The 25,378-nt window shown below is 35.2% G+C and overlaps 1 protein-coding gene across 2 annotated transcripts in view; it reads right to left on the bottom strand.

The window, feature by feature from the left end:
* XPR1 (xenotropic and polytropic retrovirus receptor 1) overlaps positions 1-25,378 on the bottom strand; it is a 242,817-nt gene that overhangs the window by 13,864 nt on the left and 203,575 nt on the right. For both annotated transcript variants that reach the window (XM_045877241.3, XM_054507990.2), the window contains 2 exons: positions 5,591-5,757; positions 946-1,085 (listed from right to left, as the gene is read on the bottom strand). In XM_045877241.3, coding sequence (XP_045733197.1) covers positions 946-1,085; positions 5,591-5,757 — 307 coding nt within the window. The remainder of the gene's footprint in view (positions 1-945; positions 1,086-5,590; positions 5,758-25,378) is intronic.

The raw sequence follows: 25,378 nt of genomic DNA, 5'->3' as shown, positions 1-25,378 counted from the left end.
TTCATTATGCTCAAAATATTTTAAAATTTCCATTACAATTTCAACTTTGACCCATGGGTTATTTAGACATGTATTGCTTGATTTCTAAACATTTGGGGATTCTCAGTTATCTTTTTGTGATTTTAATCCTATGAAATTTGTTGAAACTTACTTTATGGTCCAGCACGTGGTTAATTTTGGTAAATGTTCTACATGCAAATAAAAGAATGTGTATTTAGTTGTTGAATGCAGTGCTCTGTATATGTCAATTAGGTCAAGTTGGTTAATGGGACTATTTGTTTATTACTGAGAAAAGTATGTTATAATCTTCCTCTAAAATTGTAAATTTATCTACTACTTTTTAGCAACATCAGCTTTTGTTTTACATATTTTCAAGCTATGTTATTAGGTCAAACAAATTTGAACTTGTTATCACAACTGAATCTCAAAAGTCTCTAGGTTTAGCAAATTTCTTTAGAGCAAAATTAGCTTTAATGCTTCGCTTACCTTGGGGTATCTGCTTTTACTCAGATTTTAGGCTATCTTGTTAGATCACTGATGTCTTTAGGAAGATTTAAAAGACAATTCCTCTGGCATTTCCTTTGTTTCCAGTGAAAAAGCTGCCTGAATAACCCAGAATGTCAAATTGCAAATAATGATTCTCAAAAGATTTTTATTTTAATTTCTATTAAGACTTTTTACCTCCCAATTTCCATTCATGACCCTTCTAATGGAGCCCAATTCTAGAAAAAGCTTATAAGCCATCATTAGTAGTATTTTTAACTTTGTAAGAATTAACCTCTTAGACCTTCAAGGAGGATTTCCAACTCTGATGCCATGAGAAGTTTGAGAAAAGTTGGGAAATTTAAGCCTTTTAAGTATAAGTTTTAATAAATTCTAACTTGTAAGTATTGGGTGTCTTCTAAGGGAAAAAAACTTCGATGGACTTTTTGGTAGTTTGCTTACCGGAAAACCTCAAGGGGAGCAAAGACAGTAGCAACGATGTCCCCAGAATGAGGCGACAATGTCATGGAGGTAATTGAGATTTGGACAGTCCAAGCAAAGCGCAGAATCACATCCTCTATGATGGCACAGTAGTAATAGGCCTAAGGAATAATAAGCAAATTGAGTGCACTTACCATTATGTTTCTCACAAATAAGCACATTTTTATCACAGCAACGAGACTCACATATGTCCCATCAACAAGCACAGGCTAAAGAGGAAAAATGGTTTTATTTTTATTTTCTATTTTAGAAAGATCTCACCAATTTAGTTTTTTTCTTAAATAGTGCAATATCAAAATGAAGTTTTATTGAATTTCATTAATCACTTAACAAATATATTTTATTCTCATACTGTATGCCAGGCTCTCTTCTAAACCCCAGAAATATAAACCAGATGAGATCCTTGATCTGATTGAGATTATATATTAATGTGTACATCATATGTTAATAAAGACTCAAGAGAAAAAAGATTAGCAGATTAATGAATTGTGTTATTTGCACTTTCATTCTCAAATTGCCTTACTCTGCATTTGAAGGAGTTTTACCTTGTTTTTTGAGGTCATTAAATAAAATGAAGCTTGGATATCACAAACATGGATTGAATTTAAGGAATGTTCTATTTTTACATGGGAAAGACAGCATTCAAATTCTTTCAGGTACTAGCACCCACTATTTTGGAGTCCAATTTTAGCTACACAAAAGTTTTAAGTACACAAACTGCCAATAGACTAGAACTGTAATCCATGGATTTGTTTGTTATTAATCTCTGGATAATCAGCTCTTTAAATACATGTATTTAAAGGCTGTGACATCTTATGGGAACTAGAATAGCCACGTATTTACAGCATCACATTTATGTTTTTTTTTCTTTTACAAAATTTAACAAAGGAATACTAGTCATGTTAGAAGGTTATTAACAAAAAAAGAGCCGTCTCCTTGCCACCTTCTCTTCTCGTTCTCTAGAGACCAACAATTTCAGAATTTGTAGCTATCTCTCCTAGTATTTATCCTTCATATTTCTAAATACTGTGTGTATATTGCCATATCTTGATTAATCAACTGGAGAGGTTATCCACTGCTGATTAGGATAAATTTATGAAGTTTTTTTTTTTAAAGATTTTATTTATTTATTTGACAGAGAGAGACACAGTGAGAGAGGGAACACAAGCAGGGGGAATGGGAAAGGGAGAAGCAGGTTTCCTGCCGAGCAGGGAGCCCGATGCGGGGCTCGATCCCAGGACCCTGGGATCATGACCTGAGCCGAAGGCAGACAATGACTGAGCCACCCAGGTGCCCCAATTTTATGAAGATTTTAACATATTTACATACCTCCCTGTTCCTTCCCCCATCCATTCAATACAGCGATAATGCAGTTTTTGGATAAATCCACATCCAGTGAACTCATTATTAGGCCTCAGTGAAGAACTGCAATTTCATGTTACTTTAAGAGTCAGTCTTAAAATGATCCACAGTTGACTATGTGGGAGCTTGATGTTACCAAAAATGTGAAAGTCTTGGGAGGAATACACTTAACATGAGGTCAAGAGACAGAGAAAAATTAAGTTTTAAAATGGAGATAACAAAAATACTTCCTGGATCCGGATGTGGTGCTCAGCAATATGATCTGTTAATCCCTAAGAACTGATCTTAAGATTCATTTAACTGTGTTCTTAATTTTTAAATGAAGCTCCTCCACTGGACTCCACCAATAGCTCTTCTTTCTTTTTCAAGTAGAATGAATTTTATTCCAATATTTGTCTTTTTTTTTTTTTTTTTTTTAGATTTTATTTATTTTTTTGACAGAGAGACATAGCGAGAGCAGGAACACAAGCAGGGGGAGTGGGAGAGGGAGAAGCAGGCTTCCCGTAGAGCAGGGAGCCCGATGTGGGACTCAATCCCAGGACCCTGGGATCATGACCTGAGCCGAAGGCAGACGCTTAACGACTGAGCCACCCAGGCGCCCCCAATATTTGTCTTTTTAAGATGAAAAGGGATGTGGCAATCTAGCAGAACATTTTTCTTATAAATTTGCAAATTATAATGTAGGAAACCATATACTGTATTTCCTAGGGTTATGAAAATATGCAATAATGAAACTGAATGAAAAACTCTATTCACTAATTTCATTACACAGAAGCCAATAAGTTAGAACTATTTAAAAGGAGACATGGATTAACATTTATATAAAAATATCAACAATTCATCTGAGCAATCAGCCTGAGAAGTAAATGTATTATAGTGCTCAGTAAGGCAAGAACAATATGAGGAGGCAATAGCTTACCTTTTGGTAAGCACAAAAGGACCATCATTTACCTGAGCTCATGTCTGCTCTCTGACTTGTACTTAACATTACTGATTTTCTTTCTTTCTTTCTTTTAAAAAAACATTTTTTAAAGTAATTTCTACATCTAATGTGAGGCTTGAACCTACAACCCTGAGATCAAGAGTGCTCTAACAACTGAGGTGCTCCCTGATTTTCTTTTCAAATGAGATTTATAAAGATATGTCTAGTGCCTTGGTCATATATTCCAAATTTGCACATTGGGATTATTGCTATAGCTTACGTAAAAAAAAGATCACTGTAAATTAATATCCTCCTTTCTGTCTTCATTTACTTATCTGAAGTTACCCTACATATCATTCTTTGTATCCACTCTCCTACCATCTATCTTTAGTGCTCACACTTTAATAAAACAGCTTTCCCTATTCACCAACTGAATATTACATATTCACACACTTTTCAAAGTTCAGTTTTGAGGTACTGGTGACATTCTGACATAGTACGAAGTATGAGTGACCCAATCTATATACATCCTTCCTCATCACAGAACGTTAGAACTGGGAAAGGATCAAGAGATAATCTAGTAGAAGAGAATATACTATAGTACAGTTGCTTAAAGTTATGTAGCTAGTTAGTGAGACACCTGAGATCAGAATTCACCTACTAGGATTCCTAGTTCATTGTTTAATTTCTTTCATTATCTGAGTAATGATACTCTTGGTCTTTTTTTAATTTAGGCTCTCTTATCCTTTTATTCATATATAAATAATTCCTAAGGAAATATCCATGTGTTTTCAGACTAAATTGGTACTTTACTTTAACAAATATTGGTTGAAATAAATGAAAAGAGAAGCCTTCTTGATGCACCAAAGGAGAGTCAGGCACTTCCTTTCCTTTGTGCTTTCACAGCACTACTCACTCAGCCAAGTATTTATTGAGGCATTCCACAAATATTAAGTCTACTATATGCTAGGAACTATGCTGGGCAGTGAGGGATATGGATACCTAAGCAGATAATTACAATACAATGTGGTAACTGCTTTAAGAGAAGTTTGTAGAAGGTAAAATGGGATTAGGACAAATGGTTAAATATGCTTAGAAAAATAAAGGCTTTTTAGAGAAAGTAACCCTTGAACTGACTTTTTAAAAGGAGGAACCGGAGACAATGTGGAGAAAAAGGAACCCTCATGCACTGTTGTTGGGAATGTAACTGGTATAGTCAACTGTGGAAAACAGTATGAAGAAAAAGAAATAGAACAACATATGATCCAGTAATTCCACCTGGGTATTTACCCAAAGAAAACAAAAACAGTAATTTGAAAATATATCTGCCCTCCTTTGTTTTACTGTAGAATTATTTACAACAGCCAAGATATGGAAGCCATCCAAGTGTCCATTGATAGATGAATGGATAAAGAAGATGCAGGTATATACATATATATATATATATACACACACACACATACATACAATGGACTATAACTCAGCTATAAAAAAGGATGAGATGTTGTCATGTGCAACAGCATGGATGGACCTACAAGGCACAATGCTAAGTGAAATAAGTCAGAAGAGAAAGACAAATACCATATGATTTCACTTATATGTGGAATCTAAAAAACAAATTAATAAACAAACTGATGGTTGCCAGAGGGGTGGGGGGTAAAGGAATGGGCAAAATGGGTGAAGGGGAGTGGAAGGATATAGGCTTCCAGTTATGAAATAAGTCACTAGGATGAAAAGTACAGCACATGGAATATATAGTCAATGGTATTGAAACAGTGCTGTATGGTGACAGATGGTAGCTACACTTGTGAGCGTAGCCTAACATAGAGTGTTGAATCACTATCTTGTACACCTGAAACTGATGTAACATTTGTGTGTCAACTATACTTCAATTGAAAATAAATAAAAAATTAAAATAAGAAAAGGAGAAACAGGAGTTTGCAAGGCAGACAAAGGGGGGAGAAGAGGGCATGTGAGACAGAGTAAACTGCATGTTCAAAATTAAGTCATAAATTATAGTAAGTGATTTATTCCTCTATTCTAGACTTTATCACATTGTATTGCAATTTGTTTACTTACCTGTTAAATATAGTTTATGGCCTCTTTGAGAACGAGAACTTTTTTATTTTCTATAGTGCCCAGCAGATAGTAAAAAACTGACATTTTTGCTGACAGAATGAATTAGTATTTTTTGGTAATTAGTTGTTTTTTCTCAATATATTAGGTTGGGATTAGGTATGCATCATAATAGGATTTAGCTGATGATACACCAGAGCTCTTGTTGTTGTTTTTAAAACAAATACAAGCATTCTTTGTACATACTTTTTGGGGGTATACAATCTCTTCCCGGAGAAAGGTGTTTTCTCCAGCATTCTTATCAAAGAGACCCCAATCCATCTTCAGATCCCAGATGAGGGTATAACAGGAACTGATGATACAAAACACGATCCAAAGATAAAAGAATACCATGGTGTCTGAGTGACCTCGTTCTGAAGAAAGAAAAGGGAAAGGTAAAAGAGACAATTGGAGATTTAAGTAAAATTCCACATTAAATAAAACTAATTTTAAAAAGATTCTTTATACAGCACCATAAAGGAAGTAAGATTTTAAACAAATCTCCCTAGTATGAACGCTGTCTAATAGAAGTTAAATAGTAACTCTGATTCTCCTGAAGTACAAAGTAATCATCAAACATTTACCAAATACATAAAATTTGTACAAATGTGCATTTGAGTTTTGGAGGCTCTATGCTGAATACATAAAAATCCAAATAATTGCAATGGAGGTTTTGAATAGTACAAAAGATGTCATTTTAATTTTTACCATCAGGTGGCAGATTAGGGTCAAAGATGAAAAAAAAAAATTGAGAAACACCACTAATAAGAAATGTGCTACATTTGCTTCAAGAAATTCTTGGATGGTTTTAACCTTAGAACATTTCCTTCATATACTTAGATTTTGTCTATACTTACTGTGAATACAATCAGATACTTTTAATTCCAGATAAAAAGCCAGAAAGCAACAGATTGATTATCCTTAAGGACATATACGAAAGCAAATTTCTCTCAAATCACAAAACAAAGCATGATATTTTTGCCTTTTTTAGACGTTGTTTATAGATACAAATGCTGGGAACACTACAAAGTACACTCAAGCAGAATAATAAAAATAATTTGCATATGTTGTTATATAATTTAGTATTTTTCACTCTTAAGTGCTTCATATATTCTCTAATGAAATTCTTCTTTGGTAAATTTCAGTCATCATGATATTATTTGTGTTCCCAGAATATAGGTATTAATATGGTCCTGAATTACCAGGAAAAAACAGGAATCAGGAATTATCAGGAAATCAGGAATTATCAGGGAAAAAGTTATGAAACATCTAATTCAAAAAAGTTTAAATTTTGGTTAGTTTCCCAAAGGCACAGAAAATAAAGGATGTATCATGCCTTATCCACAATCCTTCCTATTAAAATAAAGTCCTTCCTATTAAAACGAGTGTTCATTAATCATTTTTAGGCACTGAAAGTATTAAGTACAGTATAATTCAAAGGCACCCTTTAGAAATTTATAATATAGTAAGCGGAAATAGTCATTTGTTATTAATGATAAATCTGAGTTCAAAATGAAGTATAAACAAAGCACTATGAGAACATCAAGGGGAATGGGAATGTTTCCAACAGTAGGAAATAAGAGGAAGTAGCATTTGAGTTATTTGTAGAAGGATAAATAAACAGTGTTGCAAAAGTCAGGCAAATGATGCAAGGATATTCAAAGCTGAAGGAAGATAATGAAAAGCCAGGAGGGTGGGAAAGTACAAGGTGTGTTTGAGGAGCTGCAAATAATCTAAATCTAGTGTGGGTGAAATATGGAGGATGTAAGAGAATGAGTATGATTTAAAATGAGCCTGGAGAAGACATTTTGGGTCTGACTATGGAATGACCTCTTGGTAGTTAGGATCTTACCTATTTTAGAAAAATAATTAAGCTGGCAGGCTGCTTGCATCAGAATTACTTAGCCAATTTAAAAAATATGGGTATGTTATAGTTCCAGTATTAATCAGTTCGTACCAGCTCAAAAGAACTGTTACATTTTCAAAACTAAACTGTTAAACACAATTATTAAAAATTGAATTATATAAACTTACAATTAGTTATATTAAAAACAAAGGTAATAAAAAAGCAGAATTCATTATTTCCTAATTATTTTACTACATTTTGCTATTAACCTTTTTTTTTAGGTTATATATGTTTATTGTATCTGTATGATGGAAATATTATATAATGCTGTGCTACTATACATCTTTTCCCAACCTGCAATATTATCTTAGTAGCTTAAACTGGCTATGGTGGAAGTATTTATACCACAGAAATCAACAAACACTGCAAATCAGTACCTCCTGTCCCTACTCCTACCTAAGAGCTGGTTTGTTAAACATATAACAGCACATCACTGTTCAGCTTCTTCTGGAAAGTCAGCAGTTGGAAATAAAAACCAGTATTTTTTCAATGGTCCACAAGTGATACTAGTGAACAGTCAATCTTAGATATAAACACATTTTCAGGGATGCCTGGGTGGCTCAGTCGGGTAAGCATCTGCCTTCGGCTCAGGTCATGATCCCAGGGTCCTGGGGTAGAGTCCCATATTGGGCTCCTTGCTCAACAGGGAGCCTGCTTCTCCCTCTGCCCCTCCCCTGCTCGTGGCCTCTCTCTCTCGCTCTCTCAAATAAATAAATAAAATCTTTTTCTTTTAAGATTTTATTTATTTATTTATTAGAGAGCGAGTGAGAGAGAAATAGCATGAGATGGGAGAAGGTCAGAGGGAGAAACAGACTCCCTGCTGAGCTGGGAGCCCGATGTGGGACTCAATCCCAGGACTCCGGGATCATGACCTGAGCCGAAGGCAGTCGCTTAACCAACTGAGCCACCCAGGCACCCAATAAATAAAATCTTAAAAAAAAAAAAATAAACACATTTTCAGGTTTAAACTATTTTCATAAAAACTCTTCTTCACCAAAAGTAAATTGGGTTGACTATTCATATTATAACACTGTAGACATAAATTATCAGTTTAAAAGTCCTAAAAAAATACTTATTATCTAGTTTAGTTGGATGTGTTCCGTTTACTTCATTCTATAGATAGACACAGTCTAACTGAGAAGTATTATTCAATAATTAGCATCATGATTGCATTTAAAAATCCTGTAACTTACCTACTAAGGTTTGCAAAGAAAATTGCAAAGCAAATATAGCACCTTAATAAAATTCACACTGTTCTCATATTTTCAAAACAAGATCAACACAAAGAGACAAAGACAGCAACTTAATTGTAAATTATATTTGCAACGCTTTTTTAAAAAATTGAATGCTTACTATGAGCCAGGCCCTTCATATATATTATCTCATTTAGTTTTTACAACAACAAACCATCATTTTGTTTGCTAAGTAAAAGTAATGAAATGAGAAGAAAGTAATAGATACATTGAGCAAGAAGTTAAAAAAATGAGTATTTCTCAAATAAGTACAAGTAACATCAAGTGTTATTACTGAAAGCCGAATTTCTTTTCTAATTACTAAAGAAATCATCAAGTTCAAATTATTATATAAAAGGAGATTGTGGGGGGAAAGTTCAAAAGAAAGGAATTAATAAGGAAACAAAAATCAATATGCTATTTTTCTTTAATGTGTTCTAGATTTTAATACAAGTCCTATTCTTAGAGGATAATTCTTAAAATGGTACAGTGGGTCAAGTACCTCCCTCCTTTCTAAGCTCATATTATTTCCATAAAATTTCTATGAAACACATACAAGCCCTTACTGACTTTTCAAAAAGCAAGTATTTCAACAGAATATTTTGGAATAAGTAATGCTTTATCTTACTTTTTCAAACAATAATTAGTGTGCACCTAGTCTACATGTGTTACATTTTGGTCTCTTTTTAATTATTACCCTTATTTGATCTTTCCCATCTCCCAAATGTGGAGTGTTTCTCCCTGAAATCATCTGCCTTTATTGGTATTCAGGGGACATACTGGAAAGATATTATCACTTTAGGCAAGCAATTACATCTAATTCTCTCTTGGCTACTCCTGGTAGCCCACTTTAGTGATGTTCAGAATCATAGAAAATCAAGTCATTGCTATTCTAACCTAAGCTTCTATTACACACCTGTCATATTAGATGCATAATTCATACTGGAAATATTTATGGTAATGTTATCTACTGAATGTAAAATAAATAAAAATAAGCTTCTTAGAGTTTTGTACCCATGGTTATCATAGGAGGGATAAAGCAAAATAATATATCAGGAAAAGTGCTAAGAGAGAAACCAGAAAAATTACATATGAAAATCATCCTTGAACCATGTTTCAGGAAGATATTTTAAAAATGAAAAGAGTGGCATTGTGTAAAGAGAAAGTGTATGGTTTTCTTTTCAATCAAAACCTTTCTATTCTGGTAACAGTTTACTAGTTTCTAATCTGAAATTAAAAAACAAATAAAATAGACTGCACACCGTTTTCAAAGCCCAAACCTATGCAGGTAATAAGCTAAGTTATGAATTAGTGTGGCATCTAGCAAATCTTAGTTCTATTCCCATAACCTAAAAAACATCAAAACACTGAATTACAAGATTAATATGGTTCTCTAAAAATGAATTAGATACTTCCCTGACCATTAGTGTGTTTTAGTTAAAATGTAAGGTCACATGTAGCCTCCTCAGGTGATTATCATATTTATCCTAAGAGCAGGCAAGAAAGACATTATTATTCCCATTTTATAGTTAAGAAAACTTAAGTTCAGAGAGACCGTCAATAAGTGGAAAGATAACTGGATTTGAAGTAAGAAGATCTGGGTCTGAATCCAGACTCTGCCTCTTTCCAACTTTGTGATTATAGAAAATTCATAATCTTAAAATGATTGAGACAAAAATGGAAATCATTAGGCCTAAGGATAAATGAAGAAACTAGAAATGGGAATCTTTATCCAAGGAACTTTTTTGTACTAGACAACTTTGTTGCTCTACATCCATCTCAATTCTAAAATGAAAAGACAGGGGCGCCTGGGTGGCTCTGTCGTTAAGTGTCTGCCTTCGGCTCAGGTCATGATCCCAGGGTCCTGGGATCGAGCCCCGCACCGGGCTCCCTGCTCTGTGGGGAGCCTGCTTCTCCCTCTCCCACTGCCCCCACTTTGTTCCCTCTCTCGCTGTCTCTCTCTCTGTCAAATAAGTAAATAAAAAAAATCTTAAAAAAAAATAAATAAAATAAATAAAATAAAATGAAAAGACAGTTCCGTAAAACTATGAAGTAACATTAAAAACATTTCTAAGGTATGTGAAAAACAGAATTTAAATACTATACATATTACTTCATACAGTATATAAAATTTATGTTTATAGAAAAAGACAGAGGTATCTATTCCTATGAAGGAAGATTATTAAAGGGGCTCACTTTTAACTTTAGGTATTTCTGTATTATTTGAAATTTATTTTTATAGTGATATATACACATCCATATTTTACTTGTATGATTAAAAATAAAAGGAAAAAGTGGGCTAAGGAAAATAATTGCTATTAGGGTAGTGATATTTTCCCAGGACCCAAAGGCACATGTTTAACCAACTGAGCCACCCAGGCAGCCCTGCTGTATTGTTTCTATAATAAAAAAATACTACACAGGAATTCATTTATTCATGCAACAGATGTTTACTGTCTACTATAAGCTGCGTTAATTACCATATAGTTATAATACTTAAGATTAATTAAAAAGAAAAATTTTATTTCTATATTCAACAAACATGGTGAATGCCTAATGGGTAACCAGGCACATTTTAGAGAATGGGGATGGATATACTGAAGAACTACTAAGGGCTAAGGATAAAAGAAGAGATAGGAAGTAAACAAAAAGACAGTGTATAAGTACAACTGTAGAACTGTGCATAACAGAGGAATCAATAAACCAGGCTTTCAGGAGGTTTAATAGCCAGGAAAGGCTTCCTGAAGGAGGCACTACTTAAGCTGAGTCTTGAGCCATGTCATACAGTGTAGAAACTACCCATTCATCCAATGAATTAGCACCTACCATATGTCAGATGTTCTAGGTACTAAGCACATAGTAATAAATCTTATTCACTAATGAGCAACCTTCTGCCCCTGTGAAGTTTACTACTTAGTGGGGGTAGACAATGATCAGATATACAAATAAACAAGATAATTCCGCACAGTGAAGAGTGACATGAAGAAAAAAGAACATGGTAATAGGGCTGAGACTGACAGAATTCCTTTAGATAGTGTTCAGACAGAGAAGGTCTGTAAGTTGATACCTGAGTGATGAGAAGGAGCCAATCAGATGAAAAACTGGAGGAAGAGTTCCATATGTGATATTAATTACAGTTTCTAGTAACCATATTTTTAAAGGTAAAGTGAGGGGTGCCTGGATGGCTCAGTTGGTTAAGTGTCTGCCTTTGGTTTCTGTCATGATCCCAGGGTCCTGGGATCAAATCCCAAATTGGGCTCCCTGCTCAGCAGGGAGTCTGCTTCTCCCTCTCCCTCAGCCCCTCCCCTCTGCTCGTGTTCTCTCTCTCTCTCTCAAATAAATAAATAAAATCTTAAAAAAAAAGGTAAAAGGACACAGGTAAAATTAAATTTTTTTTAAAGAGAGAGAGAGAGAGAGAGAGCACACACACACAAGGGCCGGTGGGAGGGGCAGAGGGAGAGGGAGAGAGAGAATCCTAAGCAGGCTCCACGCCCAGCATGGAGCCCAATGTGGAGCTCAATCTCATGACCCCAAGATCATGATCTGAGCTGAAATCAAGTTGGATGCTTAACCAACTGAGCCACCAGAAGCCCCTAAAATTAATTTAATATTTTATTTAATCTAATATATCTAAAATGTTATTTTAATAATATAAAATTATTGGGAGCTTTTATATTTTTTTTCATGTCTTCAAAATCCATTTTGTATTTTACAGTTCATCTCAGTTTTGCCTAGGAACATGTCAAGTGCTCAACAGTTGTATGTATCTAGTAGCTCCTAGTAACTACCTTATTAAATAGTACAGTGCTAGGAAGGGGGATGAGATGGAGGGGTAAAGACTGTAAGTGGTATACTAATCAGGAGGCTGTTGTAGTAGCCTAGTGAGAAATGATGAGGACTAAAATTGAGTGGAAGTACAAGGTACAGGGAGGTCAGGCAAAAAAAGAAAAATAGGAACTAATACTGGCAGGAATTGGTGAATTGTGAGGCGAGATAAAGGGTAGAGTCAAGGACAACTCATAGTTTAACCTGGGTGACTGGGCAGCACAGGGCCATGAACCAGTAAGAAAGAAAACAACATGGGCCTGAAGAAGGCTAAGGGGGAAAAAAAAAGAGTTTAAATTTGAATATGCTGACTTTAAGGTACCTAGGAGACACTGAGATGGAAAATGCTCAGGAAACAGACATAGAAATAAGAAGCTTAAGATACGGATTTGGGAGTCACATATATGTAAGACAGGGGTTGAGCCCATTTTGGAACCACCAAAATAATACAAGTGCCTTCTATGAAAAGGGTAAGGAGACAATCAGAAATAGAAGTCTTCCATTTACACTGCATTTGACTAAATTTTGTTGAATTTATCCTGTGTTTCTTTACACCAAAGATCCAAAGAAATGAGAGCTCTCTCAAATGTTACAGTTTCTCATCTCTTTCAAAATATAAATTCTAATGTTTGTATACATTTCAAGGTTTTAAAATATATACAAGGTTTACATTATTATACAAAGTTATTGTGGCTATAGGAATAGAGACAGTGAGGACAGGCAGACTACTGTTTTGAGATGTAAGAGTGAGAAAAGAAGGGGCGCCTGGGTGGCTCAGTCATTCAGTCTGCCTTCGGCTCAGGTCATGATCCCGGGGTCCTGGGATCGAGCCCCACACTGGGCTCCTTGCTCAGCGGGAACCCTGTTTCTCCCTCTCTTTCACTTGTGTTCCCTCTCTTGCTGTGTCTCCCTCTGTCAAATAAATAAATAAAATTAAAAAAAAAAAAAAAGGAGAAAAGAAAAGAGACTATTCCAGGGAAGTCTTTTTAGGGTAAGAGACTCTTGAGTGTATGTACACAGGCTGAAGGAAAGGAGTTAGTAATAATGAAGAGACTGAAGACCTAGGAAAGAAAAAGAATGACTGCTAAAGCAAGATCCTGAAAGAGACAGAAAGAAATGAGTTCAGAGCCCTTAGGAGGGAAAACAGTTACCTAAGACTGGGAAAAATATGTAGTGAGAAGGTGGGTGAAGGGAAATGACTCCTGATAGGCTCAATTTTCTCAAGTTAGTAGGAAACATGGTGGTCTATAAAGGTAAAAAGGGTAAAACTGAATTGAAGGCTTGAGAAAAGCAGTAAGAGTTATCATAAACCTTTTTTTCAAAGTTAACATTTCTGAGATAAATAATAATAAAAGCAAAGGACAAAACACTTGTAAGTATAGAAAAGGCAATCTCCCCTTCCTATGGTATTCTTTTCATAAAACTTTTTGTTTGTGCTTGTATTTTTATTATTATGTACACATCTCTTTTCTCTTTCCTGGAAGACTGTACCCTAGCTGGCATTTAAAAAGGAATTTAACTTTACACTAGAGTGAATCGTGTGTATGTGCACGCACCTATTTGTCTTTTCCATTAAACTATAATTAATGTCTTTTAGGAAAGGTATCATGTCAGCATTTTTCCAGGGCCTACGCACTACACTCCATGTGATAAGAACAATCAATATCTGCCAAATTAAACTGAGGGCAATGGCTGTTTTACTCATTTTTTTATTTTCTGCACACCACCTTACCTTCCAACAGATTTGGGGAAGGTAACATGATTTCTGGGCATACTTCATATACAATGAGTCCCTGAAAACAACTTGTAAAAAGATGAATATGGGGCACCTAGGTGGCTCAGTCCATTAGGCATCTGACTCAATTTCAGCTCAGGTCATGATCTCGGGGTTGTGGGATTAAGCCCGGCGACAGGCTCCACACTGGGTGTGGAGCCCGCTTAGGATTCTCTCTCTCCTTTTCCCTCTGCCCCTGCCCCGCTAAAAAAGAAAAGAAACGCTGAACATGAAAAAGTCAAATAACAGACATACATGTTTATAAGGAATTTGTTTCCTAAGAGCTAAAAAATAAAACTCCTTATGTCTTCCTTGTCCTTTAAACACAATCTTTTTTTTTTTTTTTTAGATTTATTTATTTATCTGAGATGAGAGAGTGTGAGTGAGCAAGGAGTGGGGTAAAGGGAAAGGGAAAGGAAGAGAATCTCAAGCAGACTCCCCGCTGAGCAGGGAGCCCCGTGCGGGGCTTAATTTCACGACCCTGAGATCACGACCTGAGCCAAAACCAAGAGTTGGACACTCAACTAACTGAACCACCCAGACACCCCTAGACACAATCTTTATTTTTTTTTTTGCTATGAGTTTTTTTTTATTATGTTCAATTAGCCAGCATATAATACACCATTAGTTTTTTGTTGTTGTTGTTTTTGTTTTAAAGATTTTATTTATTTATTTGACAGAGACAGTGAGAGAGGGAACACAAGCAGGGGGAATGTGAGAGGGAGAAGCAGGCCTCCCGTCGAGCAGAGAGCCCAACGCGGGGCTTGATCCCAGGACCCTGGGATCATGACCTGAGGCGAAGGCAGACACTTAACGAATGAGCCACCCAGCCGCCCCCATCATTAGTTTTTGATGTAGTGTTCAACGATTCATTAGTTGCCTATAACACCCAGTGCTCATCACCACACGTACCCTCCTTAATACCCATCACCTGGTTACCCCATTCCCCCACCACCCTCTCTTCTGTAACCCTCAGCTTGGTTCCCGGAGTCCAGAGTCTCTCATAGTTTGTCTCCCTCTCTGATTTCCCTCTCATCCCCTGTGGTCCTCTGTGCTATTCCTTATGTTCCACATATGAGTGAAACCATATGATAACTGTCTTTCTCTGCTTGACTTATTTCCCTTAGCATAATCCTCTCCAGCTCCACCATGTTGATGCAAATGGTGGGTATTCATCCTTTCTGATGGCTGAGTAATATTCCATTGAATATATGAACCACATCTTCTTTATCCATTCATCTGTTGAAGGACATCTTGGCTCCTTCCACAGTTTGGTTATGGTGGACATTGCTGCTATGAACACTGGGGTGCATGTGCCCCTTCTTTCCACCACGTCTGTATCTTTGGGGTAAATACCTAATAGTGCAATTGCTGAATTGTAGAGTAGCTCTATTTTTAACATCTTGAGGAACCTCCATACTGTTTTCCAGAGTGGCCGCACCAGCTCGCATTCCCACCAACAGTGTAAGAGGGTTCCCCTTTCTCCACATCCTCGCCAACACTTGCTGTTTCCTGCCTTGTTAATTTTTGCCATTCTAACTGGTGTAATGTGGTATCTCATTGTGGTTTTGATTTGTATTTCCCTGATGGCTAGTGATGTTGAACATTTTTTCATGTAGACATAATCTTTAATGATAATATTCCTAATATCTTACAAATATTCTTTGTTTTTACTGTTTACAACAGAACACAGGTAATGTCTTCAAACTGAATGAGTGATGACACTGATGCTTAAAAATTGCTGCTTTCTGTATGCCTAATGATTTCCATCTTTGTTTTAATTATATTAAAATTTCTTCATGATAATGATATGTACTACCATAATTCCCACTTATTTTGATAAGAATAGACAGAATATAATAAAATACTTAAATAACCACACAAATGCACTGGTATCTGTGACTAAGAAAATGATGCTGCCAAGGCTGCTAGTTGGCAGCTAGTGCTACCATGTAAAAGCAGGAATTGTTCTGAATCCAAAGGATAATTAAGGGTGGGGTGTGTGTGTGTGTGTGTGTGTGTGTGTCTCCGAAGTTTCATAACATAATACCCAAAATGTCCAGATTTCAGTTGAAAATCACTAGTCATATCAGGAAACAGGAAGATCTCAAACTGAATGAAAAAGATGCCAAAACTAAGATGACAGAGATAGTGGAATTATTTGACAAAGATTTTAAAGCAGCCATGATAAAAATGCTTTAATGAGCAATTATAAAATGCTTCAAACAAAAAATAGAAAACCTCAGCAAAGAAATAAAAGGCCTAAATGATCTAACATTTGTGTCATCAGAGCCCAGAAGGAGAGAAGAGGGGTGAGGTGGAAAAAGTACCTGAAGAAACAATAGTGGAAAACTCCCCAAATTTGGTAACAGACATAAACCTACAGATTTAAGAAGTTGAGCAAAGCTCAATTAGAATAAACGTAAAGAAACCACACCAAACACATGATAATTAAACTTCTGAAAACTAAAGACAAGGATAACCATCTTCAAAGTAGCCAAGAAAAACCTGACAGGTTAACTATCAGGGTTAAAACAGTATGAGTAATAGCAGATTTCTCATCAGAAATCTTTTAGAGGCTAAAAGGAAAAAACACAAAATTTATTGAGACCTAAAAAATGAACTATATACCTAGAATCTTATACTCAATGAAAATATCCCTCAAGAAATGAACGGGAAATCAAGACATTCTCAGATAAATGGAAACCAAGGATTTGTTAGAAGATCTACTCTAAAAGAGTTGCTGAATTCTGTAAACAGAAAGAAAATAATACAGGAAAAAAACCTTAGAACTTCAAGAAGGAAGAAAGAACCCAATCAATAAGCAAAAATATAGATGAATAAAATAGGCTTTGCTTTTCCTCTTGAGTTTTCCAAATTATGCTTGACAGCTAAAGCAAAAATTATAATACTGACAGATATGGTTCTAACTGTATGTAGAAGAAATATTTAAGACCCATACATTATAAATGGGGGAGGGTAAAGAGATATAAAGGGAGGTAAAGATTCCATAAGTCCCTCAAATTGGTTAAATGACAACACTAGGACACTGCAATAACTTATGTACATACAATGTAATACTTAGAACAACCATTAAAAAAACTATACAAAGAGATACACTAAAAAAAATCCTACAGATAAATCAAAATATAACTTTAAAACTGTTCAAGTAAAAACAGAGAAATAAAAAGCAGAGACAGCAGAAAACCAAAAAAGAAAATGCCGTATTTTAAGTTCTAAAATTAAACTGGATGTCAATGGTGTAAATATATCAATTAAAAGAGACTGGCTGAGTGGATTAAAAACTATGACCCAATTATATTCTGTCTACAAGAAACTCACCTCAAATATAATGATATAGGTAAGTTGAAAGTAAAAAGGTGGAAAAAAATATATATATAATATAAACAATCAAAGGAAAGCAAGGTGGCTATATTATTATCAAATAGATTTCAGAGCAAAGAAGATTCCTGGAGACAGAGAGGGGTATTATATAATGGTAACAGTCAATCCACCAAGAAGATGTAACAATTCTAATTGTATCTACATCAAACAACAAGAGTAGCAGAAATGGATAGAACTGAAAGAAAAAATAGATAAATCCAAAATTATAGTTAGAGATGTTAACTCTCCTTCTCAACAACTGATACAACAAAAAGAGAAGAGAAAGAGATAGAAAATAAGTAAGGATAGAGAATTCAACATCACTGACCAACAGGATCTAATAAACACTCTACCCAACAATACACATTCTTTTCAAGTGTCCACTGAACATATACATAGATAGGCTATAAAAATCAGTAACAGAAAAACCTCTAAACACAGGGAAACTAAATGACACACTACTGGACAATTCATGGATCAAAGAGGAAGTCTCGAGGAAAATTTAAAAATACACTGAACTAAACAGAAATGAAAATACAACATATCGAAATTTGTGAGACACAGCTAAAGCAGTGCTGAGAGGGAAATGCGTACTCTTATCTGTATATTAGACATACAAATGCATACATTAGAAAAGACAAAAAATCTCAAATCAATAATCTAAACTCTTACCTCAAGAACCTAGAAAAAGAAAAAATCCAAAGCAAACAGAAGGAATAATAAAGAACAGAAATCAATGAAATTGAAAAGGAAAATAAAGAAAAATCAATGAAACAAGGAGCTGGTTCTTTGAAAAGATTAACAGCATTGACAAAACTCTAGTACAACTGAGAAGAAAAGGAAGACACAAATTACCAATATTAGGAATGAAACAGGGGCTATCACCACCAACTCTGAAGACATCAGAAGGATAATAAGGGAATATGATAACTCTACACTCATAAATTTTGACAACTTAGATGAAATGGAATAAATTCCTAAAAAAGAAACAGACTATTATAACTCACCCAATATAAAATGATAATTTGAATACTCTATAACTATTAAGAAAATTGAATTTGTAATTTAACAACTACCCCAAAATAAGTCTCTAGGCCCAGATGGAAAATCCTACCAACTTTTCAAAGAAAAAATCTTCCACAAATCAGAAGAGAGAAAACTTCCCAATTCATTTTAGGAAATTAGCTTTATACCTATACCAAAACAAAAAACAGCCCCCCCCCCCCAAAAAAAGTACAGGCAAATATCCCTCATAAATACAGACATAAAAATCCTTAACAATATAATAGCAAATAGAATTCTGCAATACAGAAGAGGAATGAACACCAGGGGGGTTTATTCCACAGACACAAGGCTGATTCAGTATTCAAAAGTCAATAATGTAATTCATCATATTAATGGGCTACAGCTTAGAAGAAAAATCACAGGGTCATATCAAAAGATCTAGAGAAATAGAAATAGAGGGGAAACTTCTTCAACTTAATAGAGCTTCAACAAAAACACTATAGCATTAGCTGAGGAACTTTTGTTTATTATGGTGAAAAACTGAATACTTTCCTCCTAAGACGGGAAACAAGGCAAGAATATCTGGTCTCACCATTCTTACTCAACATAGTACTATAGAAGTTGAAGCCAGAGCATTAAGGTGAAAAAAGAAAACAAAAGGAAGTAAAAGGCAGAGAAATTAGAAAGGAAGAGATAAAACTGTCCCTTTTTGTAGATGACATGATTGTCTATGTAGATAATCACAAGAAACAAACAAACAAAAAAACCCTTTTAGAATGAGTGAGTTCAACATGATCACAGGATATAAGATAATTATACAAAAATCAACTATACTTCTATGCACTAGCAATGAATACATGGACACCAAAATTTAACAGTAGAATCTCATCCTTTACAATCACTCAAAAAATACATATATCAAAGACTTGTACACTGAAAAATACAAAATACTGATGAAAGAAATGAAAGAAGATTTAAATAAACGTAGAGAGATATTCAAACACTAGAAGACTGAACAGAGTAAAGATATTATTTGTCCATAAACTAATATATAGGTTTAACATAATTCTTATAACACTGTAGGCAAGACTTTTTGCAGATATAGACCATGCTATTCTAAAATTTATAGAGAAAGACAAAAGAATTAGAACAGCTAAAACAATTTTGAAAAAGAAAAATAAAGTAGGAGGAATCAGTCTACCCAATTTCAAGACTATCATATAGCTAACACTAATCAAAACTGTGTGGAGGTACATCAGCATCATGGCAGTGATTGCCTTTTTCTCTCCCCTTTGACTTAAAACTAAGTGGACATCCATAACCGAAAAAAGGCACCTCGGCACAGGATACCAGCACACCTGAGAGATCCATCCATCAGTGTATCTGAAATTGGGCTTATTACACCATGGAGAAGGCAGTGGAATAGGGAAATGGCAGTGGAGCAGACAGCAGCAGAGAAGGCACTGGTTGTTCCGACAGGGGGCTAGCACAACCTTTTTGGCAGAGGAGGTGGAAGGTAAAAGCAATGAGGAGGGGTCTACCTGGCCACTCATGTTGCAGCTAGAGGAACCAGCCGCTCTCTCTGATAAAAGACAGCAGTGGCTGTGTGTGGGGAGGGAGGGAATAGAAAGAAAGAAAAGTAGACAGATGAAGAGAACTGAAGGAAAGTTTCTTCTCCATGCCCCAGAAGGCAAGAGGACTACCCACAAAACACTGTGACAGCACTCCACCCCCCTGGCCGCCGCCCACCTGAGGATACTCTTACCAGGTCATGGGCACACCCTAAGACTCAACTGCTATATATACCTCTCCCCCTACGCTTGTTGTTTTTAATGTGCATGAGCCCAATTAGCTGCAAGTCAGCTCCATTAGGAAAAACAAAAATTTCTGTTAGGGTCCTAATTACCAACCTGTTGAACTGTTAAAATCAAAGTAAATAAAGTAAACAAAACCTTCCTTAAATAAGAAATAAAGAGAGGTGTTTGCTACTTCAAATGTGGCAGCAGAAGCACTTTTCATCAAACACCATGAAAAATCATGGTAAAATGGTATCACAGAATACGTCAATTTTGCAGCAGCTGAACCCAAAGATACGGAATAGTGCAATCTAACTGTAACTTAAAATAGCTGTAATGAAGAAATTCAATGAGCTATAAGAAAACTCAGAAAGAGGGGTGCCTGGGTGGCTCGGTCGGTTAAGCGTCTGCCTTCTGCCTTCGGATCAGGTCATGATCCCAGGGTCCTGGGATGGAGCCACTGCATCGGGCTCCCTGCTCAGCGGGGAGCCTGCTTCTTCCTCTCCCTCTGCTGCTCCCCCTGCTTATGCTCTCTCCCCGTCAAATAAATAAATAAAAAACACCTTAAAAAAAAAAAAGAATATTCTTAAAAAAAAAAACTCAGGAAGATAATACAATGATCTCAGGAATAAAATTAATGAACAGAAGGAGTACTTTACCAAAAAGACTAAAATTCTAAAAAGAGAACTAAACAAATTCTGGATCTGAAGAGCACAATACATGAAATGAAGAATTCACTGGAAATAGAATAGATCATATGGGAAAAGAGAATTAGCAAGCCTGACAACAGAAATATAGAAATAACTCAGGTGGAAGAGGAAAGAAAACAAAAATTTTTTAAAAGTGAAGAAACTGTATGACAACTATCTGAATCCACCAGAAAAGCTAACATAAGAATAATGGGTATCCCAGAAGGAGAAAAGAGGGAGAAGGGAGCAGAGAATACATTTAAAAAATAATAGCTGTTAATAATCAAAAACCAACATAATATTCCTCATTTAAAAAATAAAGGAGAAAAATCTCTATCAATGGATGCAAAAAAAAGTAGTTGATAAAACTCAATGACAGTTTGTGATTAAAAACCTCTTTTCAGGGGCACCTGGGTGGCTCAGTCATTAAGCGTCTGCCATCGGCTCAGGTCATGATTCCAGGGTACTGGGATCGAGTCCCACATCGGGCTCCCTGCTCGGTGGGAAACCTGCTTCTCCCTCTCCCACTTCCCCTGCTTGTGTTCCTGCTCTTGCTATCTCTCTCTCTCTCAAATAAATAAAATCTTAAAAAAAAAAAATCTCTTTTCAAAGGGAAAAATAGAAGGGAACACCATTATTCTGATGAGGGTACCAAAAAATCTCTAGTAAACTTTACACGTATTGGTGACCTATTAAAGATCTTCCCCTTGAGACTGTAAATGAAACAAGGATGCCTAATATTTTTATTTTCATTATTTTTTTTTAAAGGTTTTATTTATTTGACAGAGAGAGACACAGTGAGAGAGGGAACACAAGCAGAGGGAGTGGGAGACGGAGAAGCAGGCTTCCCGCAGAGCAGGGAGCCCGACATGGGGCTCGATCCCAGAACCCTGGGATAATGACCTGAGCCGAAGGCAGACGCTTAACGACTGAGCCACCCAGGCGCCCCGTAATATTTTTATTTTTTAAGCAACATTTTACTGGAAGTCATACTTGGTGCAATAAATAAGAAAAATAAAATATCTGAAGATATGAGAAGACATAAAACGGTCTTTGCTGGCAACATGACTGTATATATACAAAATGTAAAATCTATACATTATCAGAATTGATACATGAATTTATCAAGGTTACTGGATAGGTCAATATCCAAAACCAATTTTATTTCTATATTCCAGCAACCAATCAATAAAAAACTTGAAAAGATTAAAAAATTAAAATAAAAACCAAAAAATAATAGTTGAGAACCTCCTAAACCCAGAGAAGGAACTGGATATACAAGTCCTTGAAGCTAATACAACACTTATCATCTCAACACAAAAAGACTTTCTCCAAGACTATTACATTAAAACTGTCAAAAGTCAGTGATAAAGAATTTTAAAGATAGCCAGGGAGAAAAAGACAGTAATTACAAAGTTATCTCCACCTGGTTATCAGCAGATTTCCCAGCAGAAACTATGGGCCAGGAGATCATGTAATGACATATTCAAAATACTGAAAGATAAAAATTGCCAGCCAGGAACACTACTCTATGTGGCAAAGTTATCCTTCAGATATGAAGGAGAAATAAAGGCTCACTCAGATAAACAAAAGCTGAGGTTGTTCACCACCACTAGACCTGCCTTACAAGAAATGTTGAAAGGAACTCTTGAAGCTGAAAGGAAAGTACACAAAATTAAGGTGACAGTCAAAATTATAATACTGTAACTCTTTTTTAGAACAGTATATTAAGCTCTTAACTATAGCATAATAACTACTATAACTTGGTAACAAAATCACAGCATAAAAAGAGTTAACTTGTGATATTAAAAATATCAAAGGGGAAGAGTAAAAGGAAGAAACCTTTAAAGGTAAATGAAGATAAATTGCTATCAGCAGAGAGGACTCTTTTATCTATGAGACGTTATATGCAAACCTCAAAGCAAAACTTTAGAGCAGAAACAGGAAACAAGGAGTGGACTGAGCAAATCACCATGGAAACAAAATAACCAGAAGGCAAAGATAAAATGGCAGAGGAAATCTTTACATATTAAGGGAGAAACTGACAACAGTACAGTAACTGTAGGGAACTTCAATACCCTGCTATCAGCAATAAATAGATTGGTTTAACTGAAATTAAACCACACTTCAGAACAAATGGACTTAACAGACATATACAGAACATGCAACCAACAGCAAAATACACATTCTTCTTAAGTACACATAGACTCCAGGACAAATCATGATAGGCAACAAAACAAATCACAGCAAAAAAAATTTTTTTCCAAATCATAGCAAATTTAAGAAGACTGATATCATGCCAATTTTATTCTCTGACCCCAATGGTATGAAACTAGAAATCAACAAGAAGTTAGTGGGAAGATCTACAAATATGTGGAAACTAAGTAACACACTTTAAACAACCATTGGGTCAAAAAACAAATCAAAAGGGAAATAAAAACTTATCTTAAATGAAAATGAAAACAACCTATCAGATATTGTAGGATAAAGCAAAAAGCAGTTTGGGGAGGAAAATTTATAACAATAAATGCATATTTTAAGAAATTAAAAAGAACTCAAATAAACAATCTGAAATTAACACCTCAAGGAACTAGAAAAAGAAGAGCAAATTAAGCCCAAAGTTAGTTCAAAGGAAGGGAATACTAAGAAGAGAAATAAATGAAATAAAGATCAGAAAAACAATAGAAAGGATCAATAAAACTAGAACATGGTTCTTTAAAAAATAAACAAAACAAAATTGACAAACCTTTAGCTTTACTAAGAAAAAAAAGAGAGGACTTAGATAAGTAAATCAGAAATGAAAGAGGAGACATTACAACTGGTACTATAAAAACACGGAATCTTATGAATCTATGAACAATTTTTATGCCAACAAATTACATAACCCCGAAGAAATGGATACATGTCTAGAAACATATAACTTGCTAAGACTGAATCAGGAAGAAATAGAAAATCTGAATAGACCAATAACAGGTAAACAGATTGAATGAGTAATCAAAAAACTCCCAACACAGACAACTCCAGGACAAGATACCTTCACTGGAGAATTCTACCAAACATTCAAAGAGTTAACACCAATGCTCCTCAAACTTCCAATATATCCAGGAGGAGGAAACACTTCCACACTAATTCTATGAAGCCAGTGCTACCAAAAACAGATAAGGACACCACAAGAAAACTATAGACCAATGTCCTTGATGAAAAATAGATATAAAAATTCTCAACAAAATATTAGCAAACTGAATACACAAACACATTAACAGGATTATACACCATGACTAAGTGGGATTTATTCCTGGGATGAAAGGATGGTTCCATATACACAAATCATTAATGTAATACACACATCAATAAATGAAAGATAAAAATCACACGATCATCTCAACAGATGCAGAAAAAGCAAAATACAACATCCTTTCATGACAAAACTTTTTTTTAATGTTTTATTTATTTATTTGTTGGGGGGAAGGGGGAAACGCACAAGCAGGGGGAGAATTGGGAGAGGGAGAAGCAGACTCCCTGCTTAGCAAGGAGCCTGATGTGGGACTTGATCCCTGGGATTATGACCTAAGCTGAAGGCAGATGTTTAAGCGACTGAGCCACCCAGGCGTCCCTCATGACAAAAACTCTTAACAGACTGGGTATGGAAGGTAACATACTTCAACATAATAAGGGCCATATACAATAAACCTACAGCTATCAATGGAGAAAAACTGAAAGTGTTTCCCCTAAGATCAGGAACAAGGCAAAGATGCCCACTCAGACCACTCCTATTCAATATAGTACTCCAAGTCTCAGCTAGAGCAATTAGCAAGACAAAGAAATGAAAGGCATCCAAATCAGAAAGGAAGAAGTCATTATTTGCTGATGATATACAGAAAATCCCAAAGAATCAGTCAAAAAACTGTTGGAATTCATCAACAATTTCAGTAAAGAAGCAGTATACAAAATCAACATACAGAAATCAATTGCATTCTTTTATACTAATGATAAAGAATCTGAAAAAGAAACAAAACCAACCCATTCATGATAGCATCAAAACAATAAAATACTGATAAATAAATTTAAGCAAGGAAGTGACAACAGACAATAATATCATGCTATAAGTATGTAATGTGATAAATACTACATCAGCAATCATATTACAATACATAAATGTATCAAAGTAATACGGTGTATACCTTAAACTTACACAATGTCATACATCAAATTTATCCAATAAAAAAGCAATCAAGTTTAAAAAAAAAAAGACTGTATGGTGAGGGATAAATACATAGATCAATAGAACAGAATAGAAAGCTCATGAATAGACCCACAGAAATATGCCCAACTAATTTTTGACAAAGGCACACAAGCAATTTAATACAGGAAAGACAGCCTTCTG

The sequence above is a fragment of the Mirounga angustirostris genome, unplaced genomic scaffold (genome assembly GCF_029215605.1).
Source record: "Mirounga angustirostris isolate CCGP_5_RB_7025 unplaced genomic scaffold, mMirAng1.0.hap1 SCAF_6, whole genome shotgun sequence".
Classification (NCBI taxonomy): domain Eukaryota; kingdom Metazoa; phylum Chordata; class Mammalia; order Carnivora; family Phocidae; genus Mirounga; species Mirounga angustirostris.
Note: the sequence above shows the minus strand (reverse complement) of the source record. Positions and strands in the feature narration are given on the sequence as shown.